Genomic DNA, 24371 nt, shown 5'->3' on the forward strand with positions numbered 1-24371 from the left:
TTCCCCAAAGACAAATCGGTATGATTTTAGGCATTTCACCTTCTGCAGTGCACAATATAATTAAAAGATTCAAGCAATCCGGTCACATCTCAGTGCGTAAAGGGCAAGGCTGAAAACCACTTCTGAATGCGCATGATCTCCGATCCCTCAGACGTCACTGTCTTAAAAACCGTCATGAGTCTGTAATGGATATCCTGACATGGGCTCGGGAATACTTTGGTAAACCTTTATCAGTCGACACCATTCGACGCTGCATCCATAGATGCAAGTTAAGGCTTTACTATGCAAAGCAGAAGCCATACATCGACACTGTCCAGAAGCGCCGCCGACATCTGAGATGGACAGTAGCACAGTGAAATCGTGTTTTGTGGTCCGACGAGTCTACATTTCAAATAGTTTTTGGACAAAACAACCGTCGTGTTCTCCGAGCCAAAGAGGAAAAGGACCATCTAAGCTGTTATCAGCATCAGGTCCAAAAGCCAGCGTCTGTCATGGTATGGGGTTGTGTCAGTGCATGGGCATGGGTAACTTGCACATCTGTGAGGGCACCATTAATGCAGAAAGATATGTACACATTTTGGAGCAACATATGCTGCCATCCAGACATCATCTTTTCCAGGGACGTCCCTGCATTTTCCAGCAGGACAACACCAAACCACATTCTGCTAGGATTACAAGCGCATGGTTGCGTAAGCAGAGAGTGCGGGTGGTAGCATGCCCTGCCTGCAGTCCTGACCTGTCTCCCATTGAGAATGTGTGGCGCATTATGAAGCGCAAAATAAGGCAACGAAGACACCGTACAGTTGCGCAGCTGAAGAAATGCGTAATGGATGAATGGGGAAAATTCCGCTTGCTTAACTTAACCAACTGGTGTGTTCAGTGCCCAGACGCTTATTAAGTGTTATTAAAAGAAAAGGTGATGTTACACTGTGGTAAACAGTTGACTGTCCCAACTTTTTTGGAGTGTGTTGCAGTCATCAGATTTGAAATGAGTGTATATTTTCAAAAATAAATGAAATTCACAAAGTAAATTTGTGAGAGACTGGTGCAGCCCTGACGGCCTGTGAAAACAGGAACTATGAGACAGACAGCCTGCCGTAAAATCCAGGCAGGAGAATATCAACAGTTTAGTGACATATTATATTCTTTCAGAAAATGCTTGGTTATTGGTGCTTGGCATAACTACCTGAAATAAAAGTTAAAGTAGACACTGAGATGAGTGCTATCGTAAGGGTATCGTAGAAGCCTAAGACTCCAAGTCTAGAATAAGTGAGTTCAAATAATATTACATAATTTCAAGGAGAAAAGTAAGATTGGAGAGGAAGAGAAAACAATAACTTATTAGATTAGGTTTTAGAAAACCAGAACTAAAAATGAAAATTGCATTACAACAAAATAGAAACATTAAGAATCTGAGGAGACTGCAATAATAATTCTTATACAAACAGAGCAACAGTGTCTTTAAACAGTAATGTCCTGGGAAATAAGGAATAGTTACATTACTAATGCTAATAATATTGATGTTTATACAGACTAATAGACAAATAACTACTATTGTCTGTCTTCACAGGAGCCAGCAACACTGAATATCTCTCACAGGCTCCCTACCCACATGTCATGACACATTACAGTGCATTTTCTCCTCTCTCGCATTGGCCTCCGCTCTTAGTGGTGTGGCCCAGATACCGTCCTCATGGCGACTGACGGACAGGAGGGAGGGGGATGGTGGAAGTGTACGATGCTCACCATACTCCGGGAAAAGTAATGAACACTGCTAACTCTGCTGATTCCAACAGGAAGGTGGCAATGTCCAGGAATAGATGGACCGAGCATTAACGATTAATCAGGTGCTGAAAATAACAATTTAATCTTTCAGGAAATTTGGAGAAAGGCCTGAAGAAATCTCCGGAAAAGACAAGACATTGAAAAGGGAATCACTATGTATTATTATTTAGCTGACACTCTTATCCAGGGCAACTTACATTTGTACCCATTTATACAGCTGGGCATTATACTGAAACAAAGTGAAGTACCTTGCTCAAGGGTACAACAGCACTGACCCACCCAGGATTTGAAACCACAACCTTCCAGTCATGAGTACAGAGCCCTAATCACTACTCCACAGTGCTGCCTGTATGCAAACAAATAATTATGGAAATAGATTAAAAGGAGACATGAATAGTCATACAACTCCAACCTCTTTAAATCTAAGCGTAACTGAAGGATACAGAGGCTGGTGGGACTATTGGCATTTCATTAACTATCCTTTCCATAGTTTTATAGATTGACAACTGGATTTAAATTAATGAATTGTTTGGCTGAAATTATGAAATTATGTACACCGATCAGCAATAACATTATGACCACCTGCCTAATATCCCCCTTTTGCCACCAAAACAGCCCTGACCCATCGAGGCATGGACTCCACTAGACCTCTGAAGGTGTGCTGTGGTATCTGGCACCAAGACGTTAGCAGCAGATCCTTTAAGTATTGTAAGTTGCGAGGTGGGGCCTCCATGGATCGGACTTGTTTGTCCAGCACATCCCACAGATGCTCGATTGGATTGAGATCCGGGGAGTTTGGAGGCCAAGTCAACACCTTGAACTCGTGATTCATCGGACCAGGCCACCTTCTTCCATTGCTCCGTGGTCCAGTTCTGATGCTCACGTGCCCATTGTAGGCGCTTTTGGCAGTGGACAGGGGTCAGCATGGGCACCCTGACTGGTCTGCGGCTACGCAGCCCCATACGCAACAAACTGCGATGCACTGTGTGTTCTGACACCTTTCTATCAGAACCAGCATTCACTTTTTCAGCAATTTGAGCTACAGTAGCTCGTCTGTTGGATCGGACCACACGGGCCAGCATTCGCTCCCCACGTGCATCAATGAGCCTTGGCCGCCCATGACCCTGACCGGTTCACCGCTTTTCCTTCCTTGGACACTTTTGATAGGTACTGACCACTGCAGACCGGGAACACCCCACAAGAGCTGCAGTTTTGGAGATGCTCTGACCCAGTCGTCTAGCCATCACAATTTGGCCCTTGTCAAAGTCGCTCAGATCCTTACGCTTGCCCATTTTTCCTGCTTCTAACACATCAACTTTGAGGACAAAATGTTCACTTGCTGCCTAATATATCCCACCCACTGACAGGTGCCATGATAACGAGATTATCAGTGTAATTCACTTCACCTGTCAGTGGTCATAATGGTATGGCTGATCGGTGTACACTCACCTAAAGGATTATTAGGAACACCATACTAATACTGTGTTTGACCCCCTTTCGCCTTCAGAACTGCCTTAATTCTACGTGGCATTGATTCAACAAGGTGCTGAAAGCATTCTTTAGAAATGTTGGCCCATATTGATAGGATAGCATCTTGCAGTTGATGGAGATTTGTGGGATGCACATCCAGGGCACGAAGCTCCCGTTCCACCACATCCCAAAGATTCTCTATTGGGTTGAGATCTGGTGACTGTGGGGGCCAGTTTAGTACAGTGAACTCATTGTCATGTTCAAGAAACCAATTTGAAATGATTCGACCTTTGTGACATGGTGCATTATCCTGCTGGAAGTAGCCATCAGAGGATGGGTACATGGTGGTCATAAAGGGATGGACATGGTCAGAAACAATGCTCAGGTAGGCCGTGGCATTTAAACGATGCCCAATTGGCACTAAGGGGCCTAAAGTGTGCCAAGAAAACATCCCCCACACCATTACACCACCACCACCAGCCTGCACAGTGGTAACAAGTCATGATGGATCCATGTTCTCATTCTGTTTACGCCAAATTCTGACTCTACCATCTGAATGTCTCAACAGAAATCGAGACTCATCAGACCAGGCAACATTTTTCCAGTCTTCAACTGTCCAATGTTGGTGAGCTTGTGCAAATCGTAGCCTCTTTTTCCTATTTGTAGTGGAGATGAGTGTTACCCGGTGGGGTCTTCTGCTGTTGTAGCCCATCCGCCTCAAGGTTGTACGTGTTGTGGCTTCACAAATGCTTTGCTGCATACCTCGGTTGTAACGAGTGGTTATTTCAGTCAAAGTTGCTCTTCTATCAGCTTGAATCAGTCGGCCCATTCTCCTCTGACCTCTAGCATCAACAAGGCATTTTCGCCCACAGGACTGCCGCATACTGGATGTTTTTCCCTTTTCACACCATTCTTTGTAAACCCTAGAAATGGTTGTGCGTGAAAATCCCAGTAACTGAGCAGATTGTGAAATACTCAGACCGGCCCGTCTGGCACCAACAACCATGCCACGCTCAAAATTGCTTAAATCACCTTTCTTTCCCATTCAGACATTCAGTTTGGAGTTCAGGAGATTGTCTTGACCAGGACCACACCCCTAAATGCATTGAAGCAACTGCCATGTGATTGGTTGATTAGATAATTGCATTAATGAGAAATTGAACAGGTGTTCCTAATAATCCTTTAGGTGAGTGTATATTGTTTCAATGTAACTGGTAGTGGGTACACATTTATTAATATTACTAGGGTGTATTGTATTATTGTATATGGTAATTGTGTGAAGAACCTAGTTCTGTACTCCTTTGTGGTAACAAAGCCAATTCTTTGTAATAAACAAATAATACATATTTTCTCTAGTTAAAAATGTTTATAGCATACTTAGTCTATTTGGTGATAGAATTGGCCTTAGCGCAGTGCCACTTTGGTTCTAACTTTTGGGAACTTGTTGATGATGTTTATACAAGGATATTTGTGCAGGTTTAGTTTTTGTAAGATAAGGATGTAATTATGTAATCTATAATTGACAATGAAGGTTTTTTCAACGGAAAATGTTGAGACAATGAATGTCTATTAATGAGTAAAATAATAACAATGTCCATAGGAATTGTTCCTAATGATTCTATGAACATAATTACAGATGTATGGTTATTATGGTTTATGGGTAAAACATGAATTAAAATTAATAACTGCCATCATAACCTAACATCTATTAACTAACTGTTTGTTTCCTCATGTTGGTGTTGCTCGTAAATACTAAAGAAATACACTTTGTTGCTTCTGTATGAGAATCTGTCGCTAGCAATACTGCTGAAGCACACTCCAACATCACCACCAAGATGGTGGCTATCCAGACAGTGACCCTCCAAAACCTGTTGGCAGCTCAGGGCGGGACACGTGCACTCATAGGCAAAGAGTGCTGTACCTACATCCCTGACCCGTCCGAGCACATATTTGATTTAGCTGGACACATCCAGATGGGTCTTCTTCCACCACAGGAGGGTGGTGGTCATGGCTGACTAATGCATTTGGAAGCTCAGTATTGCAGTTTCTTGTTTATGTAGTGGTATTTCTCATCTGTATATACTTTGTTCTCCAATTCGTTCAGTGTTTGATGCGGAAAGCCTCTGATGTCCTCTTCCTTGTATCCTCTGCTTCCTCCACTGCAGTTCGCCTGACCCCCAGCGACCCTGAGGGCTGGGGAACGGCAGGACCCTTTCCTACAATAATTTTTAAGGTGTACTGGTGTCACATCCCAGCCTCCATCACACATGATACTAAAAGGCCTGATAAACAATAATGCTGTGGAGTTGTGGCCAGACACAGTCAGTTCCGACTAACACAGTTCAAGTCCTGCTTGTGTGAATAAACGTGTCTGATCAACACTTACTACTCTCTCAGTCTGACTTATTGAAGGGAGACTCCTGACAGAACTTTGCATCAGGTTCTACACAGATATACCTTATAATTGGTTAAAGACAAAGATATTGGAGTTTTTCAATCTCGCAAAACCAACGGGAACCTCAAGTGTTTGATTTAAAAATGCAGGAAACCATCTGGAGTGGCTGACTGAAGAATGCTATAATAGGCAAGATGTTCTCATTGAATTTTGTGGTCGACTGTGTGGCTTTGTGAAATTGTAGGTCTACCAGAGCTGCAAAACATCTTGAATCATAAATGTTCCAAAAAAAGGATGCGTAGTGTAACAGTGCTCAAACGGACTCATCAGGATTTATAGAGTGCAGCATGAATAAAAACCATGTCAGTTCAACCTGCAGAATTTGCCATGTTTACATATTTGACCTTCAAAGAAATTAGACTGAACAAAACTTCACTGGCATAAAAAAAAACTTCATAGATTTATTTTAAATACATATATACACACACCATTAATCAAGTGCATTCTAAAGCAGTGGATTAAGTATAAAACGCAAACAAATTCGTTTTTAGAGTATGACAAATGATCTTGTAGATCATTGGAGGTGGTCAGTAACAGAGGTAGAGATGTGTGATTTCTGGGCGGAATCTGGAGTCTTTGTATCATCCATCTATTCTTTAAAACTCACACTCCTGCAAAAAAAGGTGGTAGTTTAGTGCTGCACTTTTAACTTTGATGAACATATTGCACATACAAATACATCTCATTAAAATAAGTGTCAATCAGCATTAGCTAAAAATTATTCACACCAATTATTGGAAAACATTTTTACTAGATGACTAAGATGGGGTGTAAAAATATAATGCATATAAATAAAAAGATTCGAAATGTCTTAACTTTGTTCAGTTCACTGGAATCTTTGTATTTTGTCTCTAGGAATCAATGTTCAACAAACTGAAAATATATATTATGGGGGTTCTGAATACTTTCAATAACCGCTGTAGACTCCATTTTAAAAACACAAGTGAAAATATGTGTAAATAGATTTTAATTAATTGAATGAAATGAAGGAGGAGGAAGAGGACAGGTCCTAGGCTGCTGGCTTTCTGGGGATGCAGTTCAGTAAAGCTCACTTCTCTGGGGACCTGTCCGCCGTGCCGTCTGTGGAGCGCAGGATGGAGCGCTCAGGGGAGCGGGAGCGCGAGAGAGGGCTGAGGGACGAGCTCAGAGGAGACGGGCTCCGCAGGGACGAGAAGGAGATCCCCTGCCGGCGCATCTCCTGCACTGCACGCTCTCTTCGGGAATCAAAATGAAATGCTTCTTTAACACACAAACACGAACTTCAGAAAACATTTCTAAAGTATAAACAGTGTTTTCTGAACATATTCCCAATCTTCCAAAAAGCACGGTTTACCCCGTGACTTCTCCTAGTGGCACGACCACACTTTGAAAGTCCTTGAAGGAGACGCAGGTATTTGAATAAAAGCACCGAAAGTCTATGCAACTCTCTATAGCCTATCTGTTGGCAGCTTCTTCAAGCATAATTACTTGAAATATGACTGGGCTATGTGGCCTGAAGTCAGGAATGTAAGATATCTGAACTACATTGGTCATGAATGGGATCTCCCCATCTGTGAACAAATGTACTCAAATCAGACAGCATGATCTATAAAATGTGTATTTACACTGTAGATAAACAAATACTATATTACTACAATCTGGGCACAGAAGACACAATATGCACTCAAACAGAGATTGCCATATAACATTTTTGAAATTATTATACTTTATTATATATTATTATATAAAATTTAAATTCGTGAAAATGACAATCCTAGGAAAGGATTTTCAATAAATATTCAAATCACTTTACCTTTCAAAGCGTTCTGTCGTCAGCTGTCGCTTGTGGACGTCCAGCTCTGATTGTAGGTGAGTCACTTTACTCCTGAGCTGGGCTACTTCCCTGGACTGGCTTGTACTGTTAAAGGAGTTCAAGATGTCCATTATCCAAGGGGGTAACCAAGTGTTCCTACAATATGTAGCATCCTAAGAGTCTCTACAGAACTCCATGTTCATATACGTGTGCTAAAATCAAACCATGCTTGCAATCGCAAAGTTGTCAGAGAGTCAAAGATACTCCTCGTGTCACCCGCTAAACAATTCCTGTTTGCCTTTCCTAATATAAATAAATGTTGTCCATAACATAAAATGATTAAATAAAATCTGGCCATGATTATTCCATATTAAAATATTTGTGCCTACAGTAGGTCATGGATAAACCTTGTGTATCCCATAGGTTTGTTATGACTGTCTAAATGTGGTTTTAAAATCTACAGGTTTGGAATAATCTCTCTATACTGGTGTCTATTGGAACAATAGTGCTGAAAGTGACTGAATCACATGGTTAATTCTGAGAATGACTATTGTGTAACAATTTCAGTTTGCATACCCCTTCCAGTAATACTTTGTGTGTCCCCATCATGGAGGGGACAACATTTAAAAAAAAAAAAAAAAAAAAACATAAAGGGGAAGATAAAATCGGTTTATTCAGATAGTAACATGGAACAAATTGGCCTACTTACAGATTTCCAGAGAACTCATTTCCACTGTGAATTTTAGGAACAGATGTTCATGTTTACGCTATTGGGAAATGTGTTTTTCAATATGCTTTCCTATGCTGCACTAATATAGTTCCTGTTTTTTTCAAACCAGAATAAACTCCACATAAGGGTTAATGGAAGTTCCCAAAATAGACTGGTAAATCAGGGGAATTTAGCTATTCCACCACACCGACTACAGACTGCTCATTTAAGTTGAAATACAAGATGCAATAGTTTATAGCAAACCATATATTTACACTCATACTGTGGTGTTTTAAAACACTAAGACAGCAGAACCACCTGCTGGAACTAATCAGAATTGCAGTACAATGATAAGTCACCAAATAAAATAAAATACAGCTCTTTAAAAGTGCCTATAGGATTATATTATATATATATATATATATATATATATATATATATATATATATATATATATATATATAGTACACACTGTACTACAGTTAGGATACCTATAACTGTTCACTCAGATCAAACAACCTTTAAGAAAATAATTCTGTGCCAAAATATTAAAAATCTCACGCTTTACTGTCGGCTAAGGTGAGGCGGTCCCTCAGGATCTTCAGCTCCGATTCCCTCTCATGAGAGCTGAGGTGGATCTGAAACTCCTTCTCTCGGTTACTGGACAGGAGCGTCTCCAGATTCTTAATAGTCAACCTCTCGCTGGAGAGCTGCTTCTTCAAGAGTTCGGTCTCAGACTTCACATCTTCCAGCTCGCCCATGGCCTGCAGTAATGCAACTAGTACATTAAAAAACAATCTAATCTTCAAACTAAAATAACCAGTCTTAAAAATCAAAGGCAAATGTTCAACACTGCACCGATTCACAACTAAATGACGTACCCTCTCGTACTCCATGCTTTTAGACGTGAGCTGCCGTGACATCATCTCCTTGCTGGAGTCCAGTTTGACGCAGAGTTCCCTGAGAGAGGCGATGTCGGACAGAACACTGTTCTTCTCTGCATGAGCCTGCCTTGCTTCATCCTCCAGCCGGGACATGTTTTTGGCCATAGAGGAGATCTGCGTTTCATATGCTTGTTGTGCATTCAAATGCTAGCAAAAAACAACATGAGTAGAAGTATTAATACACAGCACAAAAGATATGCTCAGTGGGCAGTGTGATTAAACGCCCAGTATCACAATGGCCAAAAGACAGTTTCCTTTCAAGACCAAAAGGACAAAGCAAAGGCAAACAAATGACAAGTTTGACAACAGCCTTTCACTAGAAATGTCATCTCAAAAGAGCTATACCATGTGCTGCACAAATGAGAGTGGCAGCACTAGAAATGACTTTGAGTCAGACTACACTAAAAACCTCCTACGTTCAGTACCTCTTGAATCTCTCTCTCCAGGTTGTGCACACTCTCTCTCAGGTGCCGCCTCTCCGTGTCAGTGGAGAGCAGCTCCAGTTTGATCGAGCTGTTGTGTCCCTCGGCCTGCTGGAGCTTTAACTCCCAGTCCTCAGCCTGGCTGTGGGCCAGTCGGAACCGCTCCAAGATATCGTGGTTCTCCTGTTCCTGTTCACAGAGACGATAGTAAACGTGGCACGTATCTGAACATAACTGGGAATGAGTGCATTACCCCGAACAGGATGTCCATTTTTGGGTACCACACAGATAACATAAAATACCAACAAATTAAGTGCAAATTGGCACTCTGCTAAATGGAATGCAGTTAGACCCATTCTACATATTGAGCAATATGAAGGCAAAAGTCTCAATCAAATCTAGGGGAGAGTTTTGCCTATGACAGTGACAAGTGTGAACAAAGTCTATATCTAATTAAAAAAAAGCTGTTTTTAGTGTTAGAAAATCATGAGAAATAAGTGTTGTGTCTTAATTTCATAAAGCATGGCTTCACAAAATTCATACAGAGCAGTGCATTCATGTGGCAATTAATTATCCATCTTTTAATCCTTCTTAAACACAAGGTATTCAGACAGAAAAACAAATACAATTTTCCTTTATACTTGTTGGACTTTGCTTAGATTATGCTTTTAAGTTTGCTGAAGAAGTGGTGCAGAAGCGTGAAAGGAGACAAATAGCTGTGGTTCTTATTTAAATGAATACTGCACAAAATAAATCTACAGGTTCAGATTTACTCACCTTCGCAGCCATCAAGCTTTCTATCCTAGCCACTTCAGAAATGTAAGTGTGGACCCTGGTTTTCAATTCATCCTTTTGATGCATAGCTTCTTCCAGCTCTAGATTAATGGCCTGAAAAAAGAAAACAAAAAAAGCATGACTTGCATATACAATATAAGGGCTACAGTATAACACGCAATATTTCCTGCTTCTCAGGGATCACGATATAACAATTCCCAGTTTGACGAGTACAGCACTGTTATGCAGCAGTTTGTGTTGATGGACCTGGTTTTCCCTGGTCATCGTAGCCAGGTCCTCTTGCAGCCTCCGGTTTTCCCGCAGTGCAATCTCTCGAGAATGGCCCACGTCCGCCAGTTCTTCTCGAGCCACATCGAGTTGGCGCCGCAGGCTGGCAATTTCACGCTCGCGATTGCTCAGTGTGTCCTTCAGCCGTCTAGCGAGAAAACGTTCACATGGATTAAAAATAGTTCAAATTTATGTAAAATGGAACATTGCCAAATCTCTAAGTCCCTCTCCTATTCCCAAAATATATCCATTTCACATTTTAATGTTAGGAGAGTCCAGCTCAGAGCAGTGGGTCGCCATTTACATGTAGATCTTTCAAAGCATAATAGTCCTGGATTAATTTCATATTACATAAAAATACATAACATCTAAGCTAAAATAATACAAGTGATACTTTTCTCTGTTGGGCAACTACTGCATACTGCTAGTTTTAAATGTCTTTTTATTTACATTTTATTTCCTCCACATTTTTATAAAGTCTTCAATCTCTCAATATGAAAGAGCTTTGTCATGCAGAGGCAAATTTATCATTTATATGATTTTATAGCAGTTCTATTTCCGCATTTTTAATTCACAGGGTACTAATTATCCATATGTACTGACTGACACAGTAATGCTACTGCTGTTTGTGGAGTAAAACACAGGCCCTCCAAATGATTTTGAAGTCACACTTACTCTAGTGAATCTTCTATCTCAGAAGCAGTGAGTCGCAAGTCAGTCAGAGTCTTTTCCTAAGGGAAACAGTCAAATACATTAATCAGGGTGGTAATTTATATTTATTATTAAACACAAATATTCATAATTAGTCAAAAATCCCTCTGAGATGTACCTTGTTGGCCAGGTTATCCTCTAAGGCAGCGATCCTCTCGGTCTTGTCGTCCACAGCCTCCTGCAGGTTGTCCTTTTCCCTGTCCAGAGAGGAGATGGTCTTCTGCAGCATGGCCACTTCCTCCCGCTGAGATGAGCTCTGCCTGCTGAAATCAGCTGAAAAAGAAAATAAGAAAAAGCATTTAGGAGCTAAAAAATTAAAAATACAGACCATTTTCAATCTCTCAACTACCATGGCTCTAGAGAAAGAGATTAAATACAATGATTAGCATGCGTTTTTTAACAATGTATTCGGTTACCTAATCTTTCCTCGAGCTTTTGTATCTTTTCAAGGGCATTTTGAAGCTCGTTGACTTTCACAGAAAGACGGTGCTGAGCATCTGAAAGGGACCTCTCCGTCTGCTCTTTCAGCAATCTGAAACGATACAACGGTATTGCAAAGCCTGTGCTGAAAAAGTTGATGGTCCTTTCTTGGCTTTCAGTTAGTTTTCCAAACCAGCGGGCTTTTGCTTTGCAGATTTAGCAGAGTGCAGCACACGGACCTGAGGGAGCTGGCCTCTGCCCTGTGATGAGAGGCTTCATCAGACCTCTGAGCCAGGGCACTGGACTGCGCCTTCATTTCGTCCTCAAGAGCTGCCTTGTTTTCCTTCAGTGTTGCCAGCTGAGACCGGAGATCGTAACGCTCTCGTTCAAGCTACACACAAAATACACATGTACCGTTTTAACAAAGGACAAACTGTTATCTGTGCTGAGAAACTGAAAAGACAGGGGTGCCCAGGTCATTTACTTTGTGAATGGTATTCTTCATTTCCAGGATATTTTGTTCTTCCTCTTCTCTGTCAATGAGAGCAGATGTCTGAGCGCCCTGCGTAAAAGGAAGAAAAATTCAGCCCATCGCTTGTAGCCCCATTTAATTTCATAGTAATATGAGGGTGCATTTGTTTTCCTGTTAGAGACAGACACTTTGAATATCTGAAATAGAAAGACTGGAAACCAAAATCAATGTCAATTCAGTTATAATCACACATGCATGAACTACAATAACAACAAACTTTAAATAGCACCTTTCATGTCGAGGACCTCACAAAGCACTTCACAATTTTAAAAATAAAATGTAGGCGCACATTAAAATAGACAATAAATACACACACACACACACACACACACACACACACACACACAATAAATACATAATGGCAAAAAAACCACAAATGATTAACATGCAGGAAAAGCGAGTGTATAGTAATAGGATTTCAGTTGTATCTTAAATATATTAACAGATGTACACAGCCTAATGTGAACTGGAAGGTTCTTCCACAATTTTTGGAATTCCAGTAGCATGTCTAATGTTGGGAAAGTATAGCAGACCAATATCAGCTGAGCAAAAACATCCTGAAGGAGTGTCAGGGTGCAACACATTCAGAAGTATAACTGGGGGCTAATCCATGCAATGCTTTAAAAGTGAGTAGAAGAATCTTAAGTTTTACTCTAAAACACAGTTAGCCAATGTGAGAGGCCAACACAGGAGTAATATGGTCATATTTCCAGGTTCCTGTTCAAACTCAAGCAGCAGAGTTTTGGACATATTTGCAAACTATTCAAAGTCTGCTTAATAATACTCAAGCTGAGGAAAAGAAAGCATGAACAGCATCAGGGAAGGACAGGCAAGAACGAATGCGTGCAATGTTGTGAAGGTGAAAAAGACACCTTCGCCACATTGCACACATGCCTCAAACTAAAAATGTGTGCCTTAAACTAAAACTTAAAAATCTAAAGCCATACAGCAACCCAACAACCTCTCCATTGCAACCCACTACTTCAACTGCGTTCTTCAGCACCAAGGGACAGGTGTTTCACGGCCATGTATGCAGAACTGCAAGGAGAAGACGTTGCACTTTGAGTCCACCTAGAATGGCTTCCTGTCTGTGGGATGTTAACCTGACAGGCCCGTTACCTTGAGCCGCTCCCTCAGACTGTCCCTCTCCGCCGTCATCCTGCGGAGGTCAGCCACAGCCTCTTCCCTCTCCTCCTCCACGTGCTGCAGCACAGCCTGGGCACTGGCTGCAGACGGCTGGGACTTTGGAGATCTCATGGATTCCCTCCTCAGCTTGCTCAGTTCCTCCTGGGCCTGCAATAGCCATTATATTACAAATGTCATCTCAATATGAATGAATAAATTACTGCGCTTGATTTTTGTCCAGAACCTAAACTTAGTATTAGCACTATCTTATTTTACTGTTAGTATATTGTGTACTTTTCTCCCAACAAGCAGCCTGATGTTCCTTAGCCATCAATATTCAGTATTGTGCACAGGTTCGACGGCCCCGTCTCACCTGCTCGTAGAGAAAGCTCAGCTCGTCTCGCTCTGCTGTGAGCACTTTGACGTTGGCCTGGATGTCCATCATGTGTTTCTCAAACCTGTCCAGCAGACCCTGTAGTTCATCCCTCTCTCGCACTACCAGCAGAAGCTCCGCCTCACAGTCCGCGCCCTGCAAACACACAACAGAGATTACACCGCAATTTTTGGATATATGCAGTATATACTCAATTACTTATTGGAACTGAATAATTTTAGTATTGTGTGAAATTAGACCCTTAATATTTACGTCGTACAGGATTGTAAAATGTGTATTTGTTTTCTGTATAATTAATCAGTTTGCGAATTAAAATATTGATCTAAAGTTTTACGAAACTTCAAATATACATGACACTATATGGATTAAAATAAATACTATTGGTTTATATTTAGTTATGGTGCATAATGTAGTCATAATCTTATTATTATTATTTTTTTTTTAAGTGAAATTAGCTACTTATTACAAGTATGCTCATTTCATGGTAAAGGTAACTGAAAATCTTATCTGGGACGATCAGTTGAGTTATTTTACTATTTTAAACTTGCAGTACTAACTAGAAATTAATATTCTTCTAATGAAAGCATGTAGATTTCAAAACCTCTGCTAGATTGCACATTTTTGAGGTTTTCCATTTAAGCTTCAATAATGGACAACAAATCATACAAAGCAAATGGAGACTCCATATGAACAAAATACCAACAGTATTCAAACATGTCCTCTTTCTCTTATCTTCTCTATCTATAAATGTAGATAAAGACTTCTTTCAGTCGTGTATCGACTGAGCGCAGAACGGCTGGGATTCTCACTCTGTTATCTGAGCCTCGGCCTGGGCTCCTCTTGCTGCCCAGGCTCCTCCATGGACTGGCTCCTCTGCCCGCCCTCCTGAGACACTCCGCCTCCGACCTGTAGAAGTCACGCTCCTCTTCCAGATTCTTGACAAAGGCGTCGAGGCGCGAGGGCGACTTGTCCCGGCCACAGACCCCGTGCTGAGTCTTCATCGTCTCCAGCTCCAGAACCAGTTCTTTCTCTAAAGCAGAAGCAAAGTACAGACCCATTTAAGATAAATTGCAAAGCAAACCCATAATTGTAAAACTACTATGCTATTAACTCTATATTATTATTATTATTTCTTAGCAAACGCCCTCATCCAGGGCAAATATAGGGCAAACATTTAAATATATAATATAGGCCTAAAGGGCAGTTACTGTTTTAATTTCAGCCAATTCTCAAATAACATATTTCCAAAGGGATGACACAATTGTCTTACCAGTGTCTGTCATTTTTTTCACTTTATCCTGAAGTCTATGCTTCTCCTCTTCCATGTAATTTAACAGGCCCTCCAGCTTCTCATTCTGTTCTTTGTTTTCCAAATGTTCATCCTGGAGCTTATCGTTTTCATGACGACTTTCTGTCAGATCCTGAAATGCAAATGTTAAAATAGATCAGGTTAGGTTTTCTCCTGGAAGATCACACAAAGATCATTTCAATATCCGTTTGAACATGAGTCAAGTTAAACACTGCATGCATTAACAAATCTAAACTAAGGTAAAAGCTCTTTTGTAGAGATCAATGTCTTTGTGAATCATGTACAGCAAAGGAAATATAAATATAATTTATATAGGGGGATGTACTAGAGACACTTTTCTACCGTATCTTCATGACAAACCACAGAAGCAACACTGCATACATATCCCAAGCAATCCATGAAAACTACAAAACACATATCTTTGAAAACGTACCATTTTTAACTTTGCTATGGCATCTTCAAGGTCTTCTATTTTTCTGTGCTGTCTTTGGATCTCCTTCTGAAATAGCAATATAACCATTACATATCAAATTGTTATTTATGAGGGGGAAACTATTTTTTCCCATAGTAAAATACGTTCAACATTCTGAACACAGAGGGTTTAAGTTTTTAAAAATTCCATTTAAACTATTTAGCACAACACAAATCCATCACGGTTTTCAGCTACAGATTCTTAAGACAAACTGCTATTGTCCTCAGCTGTGGTTTGCTGCCAAACCCAAACACTTGGCAGAGAGCGCTGCAGTTTGCTTTAACTCAGCTGATCCTCATCCTATCTTGTTTCTCTCCCTGTACCTTTGCTTCCTGAAGCTCCTTATCGGCCGTCTCCAGCACGATTTCTTTGTCTCTTTCCAGCTGCTGTGCCAGCTGATCGATCTCTGTGAGCTCCTGGCACAGCTCCTCATTTTTAGCACTTAAATCGGCAACTTCGCTGGTGGCATTTTTTTTCCTCTCTTGAAGCCCCTGCATTCGTGTTTCCAAGTCACAGTTTGTTTGCTGAAGGTATTCAATCTGTCAATAACATATGTATGAATATATTTAACAGACACATAGATTAATATATCAGGGCAGTCAATTAATAGCAGTTCATTTAGGCAGCCTGCAAATAATCAAAGACTTTTTTTTTTTTTTTTCCTTTTGAAAATCGATAATACTTCCAGAACCATGTTTTCAATCAATCTACCACAGCATCGCTCTGAGCATTACTGAATTAGTCCAGGCCACAGAGATCCTGCTCAAGTCAGCGTACCTGCAGATTGAGATGAGAGATGAGCTTCTCATTACTTATATTCTGAGCTTCCAGAGAGATGACATCATGAGGCCGGCCGCCATGCAGGGCCCGACCGAGGCGCTCGATTTCTCTCTCTCTCTCCGAGACCTGCAAGCCAGGAACACAAAGGCAAGTGTGCATCAAGGATTTGATTCATGTAATAAATTGCGCTGGTTGGAATGGCACATCAAAGCACAATGCTAGCAGAAGCTGTATACTGGATGTCAGTGAATGTCCCTCCATCACTAATTACAGAAATGAGGACGGTCAACATCAGAAAGTACAATATAAGGCACATGACCTGAAACTGTATGAACACGTTTCATTCTTGAAGATTATGCTGCACTCACCTGTTTGTTCAGATGCCGTATTTCCACGTCTGCTCTTTCCAATTCCTGACGTAGCTTCGTCACGTCCTGCTGAAGTTCCTGAATTCTAAAGGCAATTCACGTGACATTGTTGTGTTAATGTAATGTAAGCATTGTCTTTATCAATGTGAACAGTGCTGGTATGTCTAAGTCACTATGATTAATACAGTTTTCTAGAGCTGAAGATTGATTACCAAATAAATAATAAATTCAGGACCATCTGTCTACGTGTATTAATACATACATTTATATAAAATACTTTATTTAAATCTTTACAATTTTACGGTAATGCATCATAAAACCTGTCATCAGCCACGTGAAGGAGGTCGGCTATATATGGATCATCAGGCTGGGAGACGGGCAGTGACTTCACAGGGGAGGGAGGGACGAACTCATCGATCTGCATCCGCTGGCGTCTGAAAGGAATAATCCTTTTCTTGCCACCTGTAGAAATTTAAGAAAATAATAGAATTAGAAGTTCATTCAATTAGATGATCAAAACATGTTGTACTGACAAAAGGTCAACCTCAGGTGTCATGTTAGTAATGAATGGATTTGACTTTCTGCAATAAACATTTATTTTAATATTGTGAATAAGACTAGACCGGTGATATTACAGTTGTATTCCTGTCGTACTGATGGTAACAGACTAAGGAAATAAGCACAGGTTTTGAGGGAGAGTGTGATTGGTTGCTGACTGCAGGAATGGCCACCAGAGCTGTTGCCAGAGAATTGAATGTACATTACTCTACCAAAAGCCAGGGCCAACGTAGTTTTAGAGAATATGGCAGTGTGTCCAACCGGCCTCACACTGCAGGACACATGTACGACGCCAGCCCAGGACTCCACATTCAGCTTCTTCACCTGCGGGATCATCCGAGACCAGCCGCCCGGACAGCTGATGACACTGTGGGTTTGCACAACCGAAGAATGTCTACACAAACTGTCAGAAAGCGTCTCGGAGAAGCTCATCTGTGGCTCATTGTCCTCAGCAGGGTCTTGACCTGCCTGCAGCTCTGGTGGAAATTTCTGCGGTGAGCAGGCCAAATCGCTTGCTCCATTGGAACTGACACTTGAAATCCATAGATAAGGGCCTAATGGACTTATTTCAATGGACTGATTTCCTTATATGAACTGTAACTCAGTAAAAACACTTTTCTCATTTCTATGTCCAAGGAGTTTATTGCGAGATGGCTGTGCGTGCTGGCGATGTGACCGTGAGCAGGAACCCTGCAGCCGATCTTACCTGGTGTATGCACGACCGCCTGCAAGTTCTTCTCCTGCAACTGCTGGATCATTTCCGTCTTCGCCTTGCTGTCTTTTTCCTGGGCGCGCAATTTGTGGACGTACTGGTTATTCAAAAACTTCAGATCTGCCGTCTCATGCTCAAGCCTCCTGATGTTAGCTTTCAGGTCTGAAAGAAAATCCCCAAAACAGAGTGGATTATTACGGTTTCATTTCCCAAGAGGCGTATCGTGAAGCCAATGATTTTCGGATTAAAAAATAAATAAATAAAAATTCCCCCCATTAAATAATTCTTCAAATTCTGTTTCAGCACCAGTGTCACTTGTTTTCTCCTATTGCTCAGGTTCTATGGTTTTAAGTCAAACTCTAGGGATATTTTCTGCTCTTACTTAACTTCCCCTCATCCTTATCCCTAAATAAAATCATGCCCCGTGAAGAAAATGCACTGATTTACTAATGTCCATTCATTCTTCTAAATGCAACAGTTTTATCATAAATTTATAGATTATGGAGGCCAAAAAAAATCAAAATAAATCACATTATGTTTGTATGGGACCTCAACAACTGCAAGGAATGAAATGCCATTTGGGGGTTTGCAAGAAAAGAAACGCACACAATACATGAATCTTGTGAATGTTAACCAAGCAACACTAATGCAGTCTAGGTAAGAATCAGCACAGCCAACGTGTGCAATAGGCCCTGTATATTTTATCCAGAAGGCCCACTGGCCGTCTCACACTGACCTTTGCTGAGCCGGTCCTTCTCCTCCTTCAGCTTCAGCACCCCCAGGTGCAGCTCATTGTTCTCCCTCACCAGACGGGCATTCTCTGTTTTGTAGGGCTCCAGCAAGGCATCCAAATTTTTGCTCTCCTTCTCGGTTTTCCCAGCGGAGAGCTTGGCATTGCGCAGACTTTCCGTAGTGTGCACAAGGTCACTGCAATGAAGCCAAAGAGGGTCAAGACCACTGCTGCATCCACCCAAGAGCTCTGCGCCAAGGGCGGCAAGACTGATGCTCATCCAAGGGACATCGAGTGGGAACTCATTACACAGCATAAAACCTCCCCGGCATTTCAAAGGGATTCGTAAATCGCAAGGACATTGAGACTCCTACCTAAAGCGAACCCTTGTTCGTAAATCAAAACATATCTATAGACCACCGAACGCGTGTCAGCAGAGATCACTGCGGTGTCGTGTCTGACATAACAGGGACTATTCAGAATCTGACGAATGTCCATGAAGCGGCCACTCAATCTGCACGTTTTGCTAGTACACAGAGTTTTATTAAGGAACAAAAGAATCTTCCCATCTTTTATGTGGTCTGCTTATAGGTCTCGTTTTATGTCTTGGGATGCATTCTAGAGCTTCTAGACAATCCAGTTATCCACAACACATCCACAACTTTCCATAAATCATGCAAAATATAGTGCATGTTATTTTATTTATTTGTACTGTTAATTGGTCAACTGGAAGGTATAGGGAATATTCCCAGTGGTTAGGTTGAGAAAACACGTTACCTGCATGCATGTGGCTGATGTTTACAGCTGTAGCACAGTGATACACTACCTGAAAAGCTTTTCCACCAAAGGCAAGGACTCGATGCCCAAAGGCTGTCGGTAGCCCAGCTGGTCCAGCCGTTTGCGCAGGTTGATGAACTTCCTCTCGGCGGTGCTGCTCATTGTAGCTGTGCGGCCAGACGCGTTAAAGAGCCTGAAACAGACACCGTGCTTTCCGTTATACGTAGCTAAGTCACTATCTGCCTCTGTAGCTAAAAACAAACACCGCAATGATAGCTGTTCAGTGATCATCTGAGGAATACAGATTTGCCGGACAAGCACAGGAACCATGCACAGATGTGTTGTGTACGCTATATGAACTGCAAGATGCTCACATTTTCTCTTACAATGTAAACATATGCGGTAGAGTTTTCTTGTAATATGAAAGTATACTTACAAATCAAATGTCTTGCATGTCTGGTTTTAGCACAACTCGCTTATAAACATTGCCGTCATACAGCCACCCTTCTTCTGACAGGCCACGATTTAAACGTATACATATTGTTACGCGACTGCCTATAGAGTTGTTTAGTTTAATCCGCTCAATTGTGCGTTAAGTCTAGCTGTCAGATGTCCCCGTCATTTCTTTAAAGAGTCGGTTGAGCTCTTGTCCCTCCCCCGGTTTCCTGTTCCTCTGGCGGCTTCAGGGGACTCTCTCGGCGGTAAAGCACAGCTACAGCATTTGAAAATGGCGCTAAGAAGAAAAGCTGTGCGCCCATAGAGATTAATAGACACCCTTCTTATAGCTTACGTCATCGCTGTATGCAAATGAAACGCCAACTTGGAAGGGCGGAACTGGAACCACACCCGGATGTGCTTATGTTGCAGACATTCTAACGAGTACATGTATATGAGAACATGCAATCTTGTTCTCTTGCAAGATCTTTATTATTGATAATGATACTATTAGTCTGCATGTGAAAATGCATAGGTTTGTAGGGAACAAGAAGAGTGAGTTTGTAGCGAGTGCTTAGGTTGGGCTATTTTGATTCAACTGAACATTGCATTTTTTAACGTTTATTCCAAAGCCAGTTTATGTGTTTGGTTTCCTTTCATCGTTATGCAGGTGCTGTGCAGCTCTCCCACTCTCTGTCCATCAGTGCATCTTTGTGTTGTGCCTTCCTACGGCTTGGCCACTGATGATGTATTGCTATTGGCTCAACTGCAGGAAGTCCTGCCCACCAACTCATACCCGCTGCATTTAAAATTGGACAAGGGGAAACAAAGGGCAATAGATGGGGGGTTGATTGAGTGCTTGGCGGAGCTGGGAGCGAGCAGAGGACTTTGTTTGAAATTGTGTGTTGTGCCTAAAGAAAGCCTCTATAGTGGTTGTCTAACTTTTTTTAACCAAGTACCACCCCTGATCAAACCAAAGCATCCAAGTAACACCTACAAGTCACCTTCTCATAGGAACCACAGACAATCTCAGTGTCCAACATGAGCACACACACACACACACACACACACATGCACAAATTTAGTGAGAGGGGTGAGCCTGTTTAGCCGAGGAAAGCCTTGCAATGTCAGGGACGAGGGCAGTGAACTTCAAACGCAGATCTGGCTCAGCATTCATTTTGTTGCGATACTTTGTCTTGATTGCAGTAAGATTGGATAAATCTTTCTCGCAAAGATAGGTAGTAGCAAAAGGCATCAAAAACCACACAGCCTTTAATGAGAGGGCTGGGAGGTCACTCTGTCTTTGGATCCAGAAGTTCAACAGTGACATCAAAGTATCATCAGATGTTAACTCGAGCAACTTCTCCTGCACAGGACAGATCCTCGGGTATTCCCGTGACATCAACAGTAAAGTTCCTGATCCACTCTGGTGTGGCCTCTACTGGGAAATACTCTGAGAACTGTTCTTCCAATGACAAAAGTTGCACAAGTTACATCAAGTGCCACACCATGTGTGTGCAGATGGTTCTCCAGAGTTGGGAAATCAGAGACATTTCCTGCCTTGATTTTATTAACAAAAGCTGCAGCTTTTTCTTCATAGCAGTGATCTTGTCACACACATCAAAAATTGTTAAAGAGCCCCTGCAGTCCCATATTCAGCTCATTCAAACGTGAGAATATATCAGTCAGGTAGGCTAATTGTACCAGCCATACTGGATCATCAAATAGACTTGCCAAAGGAGATTTCTGGCCATGCAGGAACATCTGAACCTCGGAGTGCAGTTCAAAGAGCCCCGTGAGCCTCTGCCCCTGATAACCATGTAGCAAAAGCTGCACATGTTCACTGTCCATTTCATTACAAAATACACTGAACAGATGTGAATTAATTGGTCAGGCTTTGACAAAATTCACTATTTTGACAGCAGAGTCTAGCGCAGATTTTAAATCATCAGGCATTTTGGGCTTTGGAAAAACTGGAGCAGCACTGTTCCTTATGGTGGACTTGCGCTGCTTCAGATCTTTAAGCTTCCTCTGAAAAAAATCAACAGGCTTATTCTTCAAGATCGCATTTTACATGGTGAAGTGCCGCCTCAGGTGCGCTGGCTTCATGCTCTCATTGCTGAGTATCTCACAGCACACGACACTGAAAGCTCGAGAGCGGTACGAACACTCAAGTATTAGCACGCGCAGTACCGACGTAGCTAGCAGGAACTTAATAGATGTCATAAACAATTTTTATTAAAATAGAAAATATGAAAAACCTTCTCAAGCTTTGTTAAACAAATTCAATACATTACAAATAAAGAATTTACATAGATTTTATTATTATTTTAATTACAATTTTTTCTATGCACACAACATATTACAAGGTAGTCAGGCGTACCACCTGGGGGCACTCCGCATACCACAGTTTGAGAACCACTGCTCTAATACAATATTGTGCATTTAGGATCAGTAACACAAAATACAAATAGTGGATATTATCCCCTTTTAATCATAGAATATAAAAGGTTTTCTACTCAATAACAATGTTACAATACTACAAAAATATTACATTGAGAAATACATTTTAATCCTTCAGCATTGATTTACATGATCAGTACAATCTACTTTGATCAAAATCACCTTACAAAGTCTATCAGAAGATTCTAACATTGTAAAAAAATGTCAAGAATAAAGAATCTACTTCAGTATACTCTAAGAAAATATTAATTACTTTTAGTGAAGGTGTATCTTGCTTTTTTCCACCTCTTCTATAGCGGTTTTAAACTATGAGGGCTTTCACACTTCTGTGCACACTTATTGCGTTTGTTTTATCTGAATATATGACACTTCAGTATAAATGATACAGAAAACGCATGGTGCCATTGGCTACAAAAAGAAACAAAATCAGGTTTAAATTTGAAAAATTGTGGTCCACAATCTGCTCTAGGTTCTGGTCCCATGTTGACAGTACTGGACCTAGTGCAATAAACTGCAGAATGAAGATGCCAATAACAAAAGACAAGAGGATACTAGTGAACTCATGTATCATGACCTTTGGCTTTATTATTTGGAAATACAATGAAATAAAAATAAAAAAATCAGATGGGTAATTTACAAAATTAAACGTTTGGGCCTAAAATCACAAAAGATAACATTTTGGATCTTAACACAAGTACCGCAGTGCAAGCCACTTATCAGAAACCTGTAGAATAACCTTTTGTACTGTGATTCTACACTAGTTTCAATGTACTGGTACAGACACATTGTGTGGTCTCATAGGACAATTATATCCGGACTACCACACATTAAAAAACAACAACATAAAATACAAATCAGGCGGAAAACAAATGAAGGGCAACCGTGAATATACCCTAGTGTGATTAGTCCTTAACAAATATTATCATTCAATAAACTATTTTTTCTCTAACAAATTGATTAATGAAATACACTAGTTCCATATAAAAATATCATAATGTGGATTATTGTAAACCTTCCTTTGCAAAACAAGATGTGAGCTTAGTCACCAAGTACAGACTTTAATTGGGTGAAAAGTACAATTTAAATTTGGGGCTTGGTGAGCAAACCGGCAACTACAAAAAAAAAGATGGATGGATGAGTGGCCATGACCTTTGTGCTCTCTTGGCTTTTCAAATATAACCGCTATCTGTGTGAAATCGTAGGACTCCTTTAGCCTTTGTTTCGTAATGTCCGTTCACCACTCCAGTTCCACAGGGTATTTCCCAGTGAGACAAGCTGTGCAGTGACCAACTTTCTGCTTAGCTTTGTGGTTCCCCGAGCTGTTACTATTGATCATCACGTTGTCCTTTTCGTCATGTGCTGAAGGGATGCCACCCTGCACAGCCGATAGCAGCCCGTCAACAGAAAGATAAATGACGCTGGTGGCTCCTGTACGCATGAGAGATGGGAATGGATTGTTTTAAACATTAAACATGTTATCTGATTATTATGAAGAAGCATGTATATATTAGGAAAACTGGAAGTGTAATTTAATTCAGTATTGTCTTACTGGAATCATTTCAGAGATGCAGGGTTTGTGAATGAGTGCAGTTATGTATTTCTGTCTTCAGTACAATGAAAACTCACCAATGTAACCTGCAATGTCATGAAATTCAGGTTTGTTGGCAATAAGCTCTTCTTTGGTTGGAATGTTAATCCCCATGTAACAAGGAAATCTTATTGGTGGTGAAGCCACACGGATGTGCACCTGGGAAAGACAAAGGCAATCTAATAAGTTAAAATGACCAGGGTGTCAACAAGGAAAATGGAAGTATCAGATAGCTAGTATGAAACCTTTACTATGTGTATTAGGGTCTTAAAAGGTATTGCCATGGTAACTAATAGAAAACGTACAATGTTAAGTTTGTAAAGAAACATTCAAGCCTCTGGGTTTGATAATAGAACAC

At 41.0% G+C, this 24371-nt stretch overlaps 1 protein-coding gene across 3 annotated transcripts; it reads right to left on the reverse strand.

Annotated features, from left to right (window-relative positions):
* Positions 1–6081: 6081 nt before the first annotated feature.
* On the reverse strand, positions 6082–20259 carry cep135 (centrosomal protein 135). 3 transcript variants are annotated; one of them, XM_066719922.1, is made up of 26 exons: positions 19964–20259; positions 19577–19720; positions 18757–18947; positions 18015–18182; positions 17071–17212; positions 16751–16835; positions 16380–16508; positions 15926–16141; positions 15564–15629; positions 15092–15242; positions 14631–14851; positions 13801–13956; positions 13422–13595; positions 12255–12332; positions 12010–12161; positions 11767–11882; positions 11469–11623; positions 11315–11370; positions 10619–10787; positions 10355–10465; positions 9581–9766; positions 9093–9302; positions 8773–8975; positions 7503–7607; positions 6763–6924; positions 6082–6321 (listed from the first exon to the last, which is right to left on the reverse strand). In XM_066719922.1, exons 2-26 carry the CDS (start codon positions 19687–19689, stop codon positions 6300–6302), a joined length of 3537 nt encoding a protein of 1178 aa, XP_066576019.1. In that variant the 5' UTR covers positions 19690–19720; positions 19964–20259; the 3' UTR covers positions 6082–6299. The 3 variants fall into 3 exon arrangements, 2 of the variants coding, with proteins under 2 accessions (XP_066576019.1, XP_066576020.1); XM_066719923.1 differs by lacking the exon at positions 6082–6321 and having other exon boundaries at positions 6759–6924; XR_010821745.1 differs by lacking the exon at positions 6082–6321 and having other exon boundaries at positions 6812–6924; positions 8780–8975.
* Between the last annotated feature and the right edge of the window lie 4112 nt (positions 20260–24371).

Source organism: Amia ocellicauda, chromosome 13 (assembly GCF_036373705.1).
Source record: "Amia ocellicauda isolate fAmiCal2 chromosome 13, fAmiCal2.hap1, whole genome shotgun sequence".
Classification (NCBI taxonomy): Eukaryota; Metazoa; Chordata; class Actinopteri; order Amiiformes; family Amiidae; genus Amia; species Amia ocellicauda.